The following is a 10,848-nucleotide window of genomic DNA, read 5'->3' on the forward strand; positions in this document are numbered from 1 at the left end:
GCTAAAACTATCTGTTAACCTTACTAGTGGTTTGTTGTCTGGTGTCCTTACTAAGGTAGTGCAGTAAATAAGCTATCACTTGGTATCATGTATTTTACTCCAGCTTTAACCCACTTTAAGAAACAAAAATACCATTGGTAAGCAATTCATAAAGTGTAAAATGGAATGGGCTGACATTTGACAATATTTTCACCTTAGTCATTCAATAAGCCAGTAATTCAGACTTCAGTGCCTAGCTTTAAAAAAAAGACCAACCAGCAATGGTAAGCATACAAGATAAAGCCAGAAAAATACAGCAGTAGTCAAACGCTGAAATATACAGGAGGATAAGGAATGGCATTTTATTGGGGACAGCCAGTTATGATCAAAGTTTCTCATTTGTCTATTAGTATCAAAAGAAAATTAAGAATGGCAATATGCATAGATTTGTTAAATTGTAAATTTTAAAGGAATGGCAGCCTGCATGTTCAGAGAACAAGATTCACATTTTGTGTGTAAACATTACACCACGTATTTAGATACAAAAGTATTTATTTCATAAACTTTGTATTCAAAATAGAATTAATCTGTCTACTCACAAAAGCCTAATTTAAAACATGGTACATTTCTCTGACTGATCTTCTGTTTTACAAACAATACTCAATTTGAATTGTTTTAAGAACCTGGACTAAAATAAAATGTTTTATCAGAAAACATTTCCCTTTAAAAAGTGCTTTTAAAAAAGAAGGCACCAACAAGAACTACTTTCAGATGGTACAGAATTTCTTAGTTCTTGAAGATTCTGTGGTTGACCACTTCTTCATTAGTTACCTGCAGCAAGACACCTTCCTGCCAAAGGAAAAAAAAAGTATCTGAAGAAGTTTATCATGTTGCTTTAAAGAACCTATAACTTCAGTGGTGGTCTTGGGATCAAAAGAAGACTCACTGGTGACTACAGTAGAATATGCCCTGTCATGTTCTTGAAAAGGCAGTAAAGCCAGGTAAAAAGTCAATCCCTTGAAGACATTTAGTTTTAAGAAATGAATTCTAGCAACCTCCTCTCCATCTTACAGTGTAGGGTAAATGGGTCAGATTATACCACAGGTACACCCAGAGCTATACAACCATTTTGCCCTTCCTTCTTTAAGCCTATCAGGTAAAGCTAAAACAACCATAGTAAGTAACAGAAGATCAATAATAAAAACCCATGCTTGGTCCGAGAAATGTGAATTCACAAGGTTGTAACGATGGAAAAATGTCATGATGTATCGAACTTGTATTGCAGCCTGACTTTTACCTACCATTTTACTACCAACACCACTGAAGGAACCAAGAAAAGCTTATTAATGATCACTTGGCTTGCCTCAGCTGTTGAAATGAAGAACTTTAGTCTTTGTGGCAGCAGAATATACTTGTCCATGGTTCATATCAAGGCTAAAATTCCAGCAGGGAAAAAAATGATATGTTAAGCACCTGAATCTTCATTGGGGGGGTGGGGGAGGGGGGTGGGAAAGAAGGAAAAAAGGGAAAACACAACCAAAATAATTTAAGTAAATGACAGATTGGAAAACAGGGTTGTTGTTTTTTTTGTTGTTTTTTTAACAAAAGTATTCTCTTGAGTTTATAAATTGTTAAACTCAAATTTATTTGTAGCTATGTTAAACTACATAAAAACCACTATACTGAAACAGACCATATAAGAGTATTAGTTTATCTTTTGGGGAGGAAAATTATGAAAGGAAAAGTAAATAAGATCTTACCTAAAAGAAGTTTAACTGAAGCTTAGAACTACTTTGCTCTACACCCTCAGCTTTCGTTGACATCCTTATAAACTACTGTAGTTAAACTTTGCAGAAACAGCACAGTTTGTTAAGACTGGCTGAACTTAGTAGCCGTCAAGAGTTCTCTTGTACTAGACCTGTGTCCCTGAAGAGTACCTCGCTGGGGTAATTTCCTTTCCTTGCATTGAAGAAGCAGCATCTAAAAGATCTAAAAAGGTGTTTCTCCTTGCAGAGATATCCCTTGTTATCTAGATCATTTAATCCTGATGAATCGCAGACAACACACTTATATCTGACCAGCATTTTATCTTAATACATACATAACAACAACTTTGTAATGGACCTTAATTATACTACCCACTCCTTAACTTATTTAAAATAAAAAGTCTATAATTACACAATTTCCTTTAGAATTATTTTATTAAATCATAAATGTACAACAGCTTCTTAACTCTACACACGCACTTAAATTTTTAAAGGAAAACGTTATGTCTTATTACACCATGATCCTGGCTAATAGCTTTTCAAAACTTTGAGAAAAATCTTAAAAAAGGTTTCACATGTCACCTGAAACTTACAAATTTAACATTATCAAAGAAGGAATGCTTCTACACTCTTACAAAGACCACTAGAAAGAAACAACAATTAAAAAGCTAAGAAACTGTCTCAAAGGCATTTTTTACAATCCTTCCTCCACAGTAAGGTATGTTATTAAATAATCCAATCCATTCACAAAATGGCTCTCTGCATCTGCTCTGGTGTGTCTTCTGCCATATCACTGCATATTTATGCATGACTGAGATAAGAGTTTCCTTAACATTGTTATTTCGATAACCTGAAGCTGTTCTGTTACCTCTGGGCTCTCATCCTCTCCTATTTATACAGTGAAGCCTGTTTCAACAGAAGTAAAGAGTAAAAAAAAAATAGGTTATGAAATTATCCATCTAACCAGATTTTAAGGAAAGATTAACATCCTAAAAAGCTTTTACACCTGCAGCTAGTTCTCCCAAGATAATTAATTTTAAAACTCAAAAGCTACTTACCCATGGCAAATAGGAAGAAGCTCAATATCGGCTCCTCCCTCCATAACCCCCACTTCCTCCACTGCCTCCTGGACCATAGTTTCCTAGAATTGTTGAAATAGCAAAAAGAAAGTAAGCTTACACTCTGATGTCCTGTGACTGGCCTAAAACAAGCAAACCACCTCCCATGGTCTCCAATACAAACACAAACTATAATTCTTCTCTAAAGACATTTTAACTATTGTTTGCACTTTTAAAAGAGCCTCTCCCATATAAGATGTGATTCAAGTAAGTGGCACTACCAAAAAGATAAAAAATCTAGTCAATTCCAGTAAAACCAAGTTTTTCAATATCAGTTTAGATTTACCTTCACACTTGGCTATTCTCCTAATAACCAACCAACAAAGGGTGGGAGGTGTGCTCCTGAAATACCTTCCCAACTTCAAAGTACCTTAAAATACCAAACACCTGCCCCAACCTCTCAATCCGATTGCCAACACTATTTACAATTCTGCAAAGTTTCAGCCAATTTTGTTTCAACGATACTGTATCCCACTGGACTAGTACCCAAATATACGTATATGGAGTCTCCTAGCCTTGATACAGCAGTGATTAAAATAAATCAAGTGTTTGAGCTCTAACAGCAACCTGTTTATCACTCTTGCTGGTGGCATCAAGGGCAACTGAAATTGGGCTCCCAATAAAGATTTAATATGTTGTTCATACAACATCCAAATTACACAGTAAAAACTGTGGATTTTAAGTGACCAAAACCTTAATGTAAGGGGAATTCAAAAGGTTGGGGAAATATTGGGGTTGTAAGATAATGGCATTTTCTGTCCCACAAGACTTTATACAAAAATTGTGGAATCCTATTTGTAATCATAAATTACCTCCACCATATGGTCCACCCATGTTCCTGCTACCCCCAAAGTTTCCACTCTTCATTGGACCGTAGTTAGATGGTTGCTGGCTATAATTTCCAAAGTCATTGTAATTTCCACTTCCATAATTTCCTGGGGGGAAAAAATTGTCGTAATAGATTAGCATAATGGACCTGAGGTGGAGGAGCCAACATTATTAAATCACTGATACATGCTAAATATTTCAGGGCAAATTTCCCACACCAAAAAAAAAAAAAAAGGCAACCCAACAATTGACATACCTAGCTACCAGGCAACTACTGACAACAGTACAATGAAAAATCTCAAGTGTTAAAAGCCATTAATTCCAAATCCAACTCCCACATAAAGGTTGCAGGTGAATTTATTACCTCCTCCATAGTTGTCATAACCACCTCCGTAGCCCCCACCCTGGTTGCCATATCCAGGTCCTCCACCACCATATCCTCCTCTTCCTCCTCCATAACCAGGGCTACCTCCAAAATTGCCACCTATATTATAAAATAAGCCTTTAAGTAATTACTTAATATTTTCAATGCCATTTGAACTGTCTTATCACCCATTTCCAGCTTTCGAAAACACATTTCTATTAAGTCAAACTTCCATCCTACTATAACCTCAAAGGGTAAAAGTGCCTATTTTTGGTGAACATTGAAGAGCAAGCTAACAATCCCTTTCCACAACCAAGTAGATAAAATACCTCTATGCCTGTTCTGTCAACACCAGATGTTTTACGTACAAGTGGTGGGTGGTGGAGTATTGGGATGGAGTGGAAACGATACATTCTTCTGATGGGTCAAAAAACACCCATTGTGACACTTCCCCAGGAAGTAGATAATTTCCTTAAAGTAATATGGCCACTACCCCCTTCTAAGTCTCAAATAACTCGCAGAAATTCCTAAAGTAATCCACTTTCTCATAAAGCAAAATGAAAATTCCAATTTCAAAGCAAAGTTTACAGTGATATAAAGAAATAAAAATTTTAAAAAAAGAAACAGTGATATATGAAAAAATCTATTCAGTAATGCCAAGAGGAAACCAAAAACAGGGGTTACGACTATATCAGCACTATCCTTTAAGTTATCTAAGCAAGTATAAAGGACACATTTAATGTATCGCCAGCTCTTAATAATATTAGCAGCCAATATACTTCATAATGTTTTAATGTTCCTCAGGTAAATTTATGATGTTAGCCTGGGGGGGAGGGGGGGGGGATGCAACTAAATTACAATTGTTCATGTACCTCTCCTTATGATGATCTCAGCCAATGAAATCCAGATCCAACACTTTCAGGACATGACAGCATCTCTAATTTCTCATTTAAATGCCATCCAATAGCTTTCACATTATACTAAACCTACTTAGTATGGCAAAATGCAATTATTTTACGTGACTAAATCCCAGTCACACCACACAAACCTAAGTATAGGAAGAAGCTTACCTCCAGGTCCTCCTCCATACCCATTATAGCCATCACCAAATCCACGACCACTTCCATATCCATCTGTACATAGCCGAAGAAACAAGAAAGATGGTGTTATCTCACTAACTTTCTAGCACTTCTACAAGTTTCTACTAGCATTCTGGTGTAAGATTAATAATCAGAACCCTATTCTTCTAAGTAACAGTTGCATCCATATATTCATAAGAACAAATGCATGGAACTTTGAAAGTAAATTATCAAGAATACTGCCTATCCCTAGGGCATTAGTTAAGTTTAATGCTAAAGACATACTAAAACCTGTAAAATATACTCAGTACTTAAGCTTACCAGATCCTCCTCTGAAGTTACTTCCTGGTCCAGGTCCAAAATTTCCTCCACCACCACGTGAATCCCCGAAACCAAAGTTGCCTACAACAACAAATGCCCTGATTAATAACAAGCATATGCACGAATGCATTAAAGACAAGCTCACTGCCATCGAGCGGATTACAATTCATAGTGACCCTGCAAGACAGGGTAGAACTGCCCATGTAGGTTTGATATATTACAGGATTAAAAAGCCCAATCTTTCGCCCTTAGAGCAGCTGGCGGTTTCAAACTACCAACTTCATAGTTCGTTAGCAGTAGCCCAACTCATAATGCACTACACACACAACTAGGACTGCCCACCTAAATACATAAAAAAAAGTGGGCTTAAAAAGTTACCTCCTCTTCCACTCCTAGAACTTTGGACCTCCTGCATTTCTTGTCTAGACAATGCCTTTCTTACTTCTGCATTATGACCATTGATGGTGTGGTATTTCTGCACTGAAATGAAAAAGTTCATACACTCAGAGCAGCAGCAAATGAAAGTAACCAAATGATAATTACTTAAGTATATGTCCTAATATTAACTTCATTAAAGTAGCTAACTGCTGCTTATATATCCAAAACGAGTTGTCTTAAGATACCAATCTAGTGTCTTCCTAAAGATACTTACACACGATTTTATCCACAGGATCATGGTCATCAAAAGTAACAAAACCAAAGCCTCTTTTCTTTCCAGACTGTCTGTCAGTAATTATCTCAATGGTATCAATTTTTCCATATTCCTCAAAGTAATCTCTAAGGTGATGTTCCTCAGTATCTTCTTTAATTCCACCAACAAACAGCTTCTTCACAGTTACATGAGCCCCTGGTTTTCCAGATTCCTAAAGTAAGAAATCACAGAAGAAACCACAAGCATAATTTACAAGCATGCAGTCTAATAACAGCCTAGTTGGTGGGGAACAAAGATAGATCAATTTTAACCTAGGGGCAAAAATTCAGATAGCCACCATAGCAATAAGGAAATTTATAGTTGGATATGAAATTCGCTCGAGAATTCTATTTCCTGAGACATTTTCTTCATGTTTCTTGCATGAATTGCTTTTGCTCACCTCTCTTGCCACCGCACGTTTGGGTTCAACCACTCGCCCATCAATTGAATGGGGTCTTGCAGCCATGGCAGCATCAACCTCAGCCATGGATGAAAAAGTCACAAAACCAAATCCTCTTGATCTTTTGCTTGCAGGATCTCTCATTACCTTTAAAACCAAATAGGTAAGTTCAGCATTAAATCTTTTTTAGCTTGAACTATACACACTATAAATAACGTAGCATTTTAAAACTATGATTTATTTCTCCATTATTTGTTTAAACCCTTCAGTCAGAAGCCAAACATCTAGTATTTCTAGTTAGACTTCCATAGTTAACCTACCACACAGTCTGTAAGTTTTCCCCATTGCTCGTAGTAGTTCCTCAAGCTTTCTTCTGTGGTTTCAAAGCTTAAGCCACCAATGAAGAGTTTACGAAACTGTTCCTTTTCTCTCTGCAATGGAAAGCACCATTTCAATTTTTATTTATATTTTCTCTCTGTATACAGGAAATAAAATTGTTAAATATGAGGTGACCTGCTGGCAGAGTACCTTTTTCCTCTCCAAAGGAACAGTTTCTAAAGTTCTCTGGGGGGGGAGAAAAAAAACTTACATCAAATTTAAACCATATGTTAAAACTGCATATTAGTTGTGTTACACCAAAAATTGTCTCAGTTGAACTACTTAAAGTCATTAAAGTTTGTTCTACACTTAACAAAACTAACTTCAACAAAATACAATTACTTAAAAGCTTTCTACAAAGTATTTAGTGCTCTGTGGCCACTGAACAGTGATGGGAAATGTCGGTCAATCAAGCCTATGCAACATAAAACTTGTAGCTTTCAAGTAATCTGTTACTAAAGCTCTTGAAGTTCAAAAATAACACTGGCTTATTAAAACCCACTCTTCTATGTATTTCAGAATCAATATTTGAAGCAATTATTCTCCCTTAACTGCCCCCTCTAGTGGTAGTTCTAATGAACCTCAGGGGTGTAACAGTTTCCCTTATGTATCAACTGGGAGGAGGGGGTAGAGACACGAAATGTTCCAGATAGTCAGGGCCAAAAATTATCCCTTGCAACCAAGGCAAACTGTTTTTAAACCTGTTATCTATAGCAAAAAGGCTAATAACCCGGGGTGGGGTGGGGGTGGGACAAGAATCTTTTGTATTTAGATGACAGTACATAAGCCATCAAATCACCAGTACACCCCATTACAAAATTCATCGCATATAAACTTTACATCTAAAAACATCAAAAACGTCCACTTGGAAATGGGTGGTAAACAACGGTTGCTCATGTTTAAGTGATTAATGCCACTAAATTATACAGCAAGATGCTAGTAGTGTTTTGCTTCACATTTTGCAATTTAAAAAATGCTATCTGAACAAAGTAGCAAATTTATAAAACACTGACTCCAAAGAAAAGCCTAACGCCCTACCAAATTAATGGTCATCTAGCATCTGGCAAACTACACACCATTGAAGTGCCTTAAATTGGGGGATGGGGTTGAGATGAAATCTTAACACCTGCAAGCAAACAGCCCCTTTCTTTGGTTGATTAAAGGCTAGGTCATTAAAGCTAACTCCAGGTAATGCCTTTTTTTTTTCTTTTCTAAAAATAAACCAGAATAGGTCATTTAAACAGTCAACTATCAAAACGTAAAAGATAATTCAAATAAGCATTTTATTCCCCAAGTATTATTGTTCAACCAGCAGTTCAATGCAAGTTTCTCAAGAAGGCAGTACCTAGTAATTAAGAGCTCAGCTTAAGTGTAAGGATGCCCCCCATATAGTTGGCTATTTTCAAGGTTCTGAAATTAAACTAATGCTTAATATATTTAAACCACCCAAATAAATCACGGAAATGTAAAGTAAAAAATATATCTACATTCTTTAAAAAAAACACTACTACAAAGGCCAAAATCTACTTACCTCGTCATATTTTCCAGACTTACCTGATTGTCCACTACAGATTTTAAGCAAAGTTATTTAATAAGCGTGCTTTAGGGACACACAAAATTATCAGGTAAACCCCCTTCGCTTGAGACCTTAAGCTTTATCAAAGTAATGATCAACCATGATTGCAAACAGAAATGAGGAAAGTGACAAAGTTCAAAGACATCACGCCCTAGGCCTGAAACACCTCTAAAACCCGTCATTTATTTCGATTTCATTTACTGAGCTCCCAGCCTTGTCGTTGAGAAAGATCCCCATCTTTCTGCAGGGAGGAGTCAACCGCCCAGGATTTTTATCAGAGGAAATACTAATAAAAAAAGAAAGAAAAAACCACCCTACTTAATCGGCGACCCCGCAGGACAGGGAAGGGCTGTTAAGATATCCCCACCAAATTCTCAGAGCGCCCCCTTGCCGCGCCCGCCCCAGCACGCAGATTCGAGCTCATCTGAAGGCACCACGTTTAGTTTCTCTTTAAAAGCTCTCTGCGTTTACCCGGCTTCTAATCACTGCCGCCCTAAAAAAAAAACAAACCCGTTACTCCCAGCAAGTGGGCGAACAAAATGGTCTCTTTGTGCTATGGCCGCCCTTCGGGCCCTCGGCTGTTGGGCTCCGCGGAAACGGTCCCGCGGGACCCGGCCCCTCCCCCCGGCGCCTCCAGCGCCATGGCGCCATTTCGTCGAGGGCCAGGCCGGGCGCCGGGCGCGAGCTGCGCAGGCCTTCAAAGATTCCCGCCGCCGAACGCCGCTCAAACGAGCCCAGCAGCATCCGGGACCGTCCCCCCGCCTGCTCTCCGGCCAAAGTGCCGCAGCGATGCGACTTAGCCAGGGAAAAGGACGACGCAGCGTGCCAGGAGAAGAACGAAAATGGCGGCCGCCAAATCCGGTTCCCGGGAGAGGGGGAGGGGAAGCCTCCCAGCCTTCAAGGGGGCCCCCACCAAGGCCCTCGGGAACGTTCCAAAGCCGGGCCGCCGGGCCCCCCAACTGCCCCGTTTTCACGAGGGAACCGGGAGTCCCCGCGTCTGCGCTGCTTCCCCTAACGCGGGGCTGCGTCCGCCATGTGGAGGCTCCCCCATCCCCCACCCCAGCAAAAGGAAATGGCGCCGGCAGCCCGAAGGTGGAGGAAGGTGCCGGGTACAATCAATCAGGCCTCCGCACAACACCCGCCCCCGCGGGGAAAACACCTCCACACCAACCGCTGCGGGAGCGGCCCAACTGCCCCGCCACGCTCCCGGGGACGGTGGCCAACTTCCATGGAGGCGCCAACGGCCTCGCCATGCCCGTTCCAATAACTCATTGATTTCAAACCCGTTACCTCCATCGCGGACTCAGTCGCTTCAGCCCGATTTCCCGCAGCCGAGCGAGATGAGAAAGATCTCCGCGGACGAACACGAACCGGACTCGTCCTGGCGCTGTAGTGAGAGCTGCCGCAGCTCAAGAAACAACACCGCAAGGAGGGCGTCCGCACGGGACCCGGCGCTGCTGCTTCTGCCGCTAGAGCCGCTGCCGCCGCTTTTCTAGAACCTTCCCTCCGACTAACGCGTCTCCTCTTGCGTCAAGCCGTTGCGTAAACGTCCTAACTGCCGCCAAAGGCGGGAACACTCTACGCCCGCCCTACGCAAAATGCGTGCCCCTCCCCCTGCTGGCGGATAGCTGCGGCGACTGACGTCACTGGCGTAAATGAGGCTTAGTGAATTGCGGAAGGCGCGAGATCAGCGTAAGAGGGCTGTCTCAGAATCGGGCCCAGGCCCCGCCTTAGCGCAGGGCAGGTGAGAAACGGTCGCGCAGTTTGAAATGAACGCCGTCTGGAGGAGCTTTATCTGCCGCGAAACCTGTCGCAGCGCCTTTGCTAATCCCCGCGGGTTCTCCCACCATAAAAACCTTGGGTCGCCTGTCTGCTTTGGTTTTTTCCTCTTGAACCCCCTCCCGCAGCAGAACACACTCGGCTCCTTCCGGAAACACCCGAAGCAATTTTAGTCAACAAAACTGTCACACTCCACTGAAATAACCCAGATTACGTCCTTCGGGCCAGCGCCTCGTGCTCAGGAGAGCGGTCTTCCAGGAGGGGCACACTGCTCAGCTCCCAATTCTCCCTTCACCCCCAAGTCTGTCTCCACCTCCTCCCAGTGGTAGGAAGCACCCACTCCCGGGGGCGAGGAAGTGGGTGGAGTCTGGGTTTTGGCGCCACTTGCCGCCGCTGCAAAGCAGAAAAGCCTGCGCCACGAAGACTCCGGCCACCGGCCCCGTCCCTCCTCTTCTCTCTCCCTCCCCTCCGGGAACCGACGGGCGCCGAACCCCGAAGGGTAAGTGCCGCGGTGGCCTCAGCCCTCCCTCCCGCGGCCCCAAGCTCCCAGCGGTCGCGGCCCCTCCCCC

The 10,848-nt window shown here is 41.5% G+C and overlaps 2 protein-coding genes across 7 annotated transcripts in view; one reads left to right on the forward strand and one right to left on the reverse strand.

Moving 5' to 3' along the window:
• Positions 1-317: 317 nt before the first annotated feature.
• HNRNPA2B1 (heterogeneous nuclear ribonucleoprotein A2/B1) lies at positions 318-9,994 on the reverse strand. Of its 5 annotated transcripts, XR_006679980.1 has the most exons (13): positions 9,791-9,994; positions 7,075-7,110; positions 6,867-6,977; positions 6,547-6,693; positions 6,108-6,318; positions 5,834-5,935; positions 5,456-5,536; positions 5,126-5,188; positions 4,056-4,175; positions 3,676-3,798; positions 2,804-2,886; positions 1,281-1,413; positions 318-828 (listed from the first exon to the last, which is right to left on the reverse strand). XR_006679980.1 is itself a non-coding variant. In XM_045288996.1 (12 exons), exons 1-11 carry the CDS (start codon positions 9,794-9,796, stop codon positions 2,825-2,827), a joined length of 1,062 nt encoding a protein of 353 aa, XP_045144931.1. In that variant the 5' UTR covers positions 9,797-9,994; the 3' UTR covers positions 318-1,413; positions 2,804-2,824. The 5 variants fall into 5 exon arrangements, 4 of the variants coding, with proteins under 4 accessions (XP_045144931.1, XP_004702786.1, XP_045144932.1 ...); XM_045288996.1 differs by having other exon boundaries at positions 318-1,413; XM_004702729.2 differs by lacking the exons at positions 318-828; positions 1,281-1,413 and adding an exon at positions 2,162-2,651 and having other exon boundaries at positions 9,791-9,993.
• Positions 9,995-10,466: 472 nt separating this feature from the next.
• Positions 10,467-10,848, forward strand: part of CBX3 (chromobox 3) — an 11,962-nt gene continuing 11,580 nt past the window's right edge. For both annotated transcript variants that reach the window (XM_045288998.1, XM_045288999.1), the window contains exon 1: positions 10,467-10,778. The gene's annotated coding sequence lies outside the window, so the exon portion shown is untranslated. The remainder of the gene's footprint in view (positions 10,779-10,848) is intronic.

This window comes from Echinops telfairi, unplaced genomic scaffold (genome assembly GCF_000313985.2).
Source record: "Echinops telfairi isolate 266 unplaced genomic scaffold, ASM31398v2 ScPeMD7_23;HRSCAF=83, whole genome shotgun sequence".
NCBI lineage: Eukaryota > Metazoa > Chordata > Mammalia > Afrosoricida > Tenrecidae > Echinops > Echinops telfairi.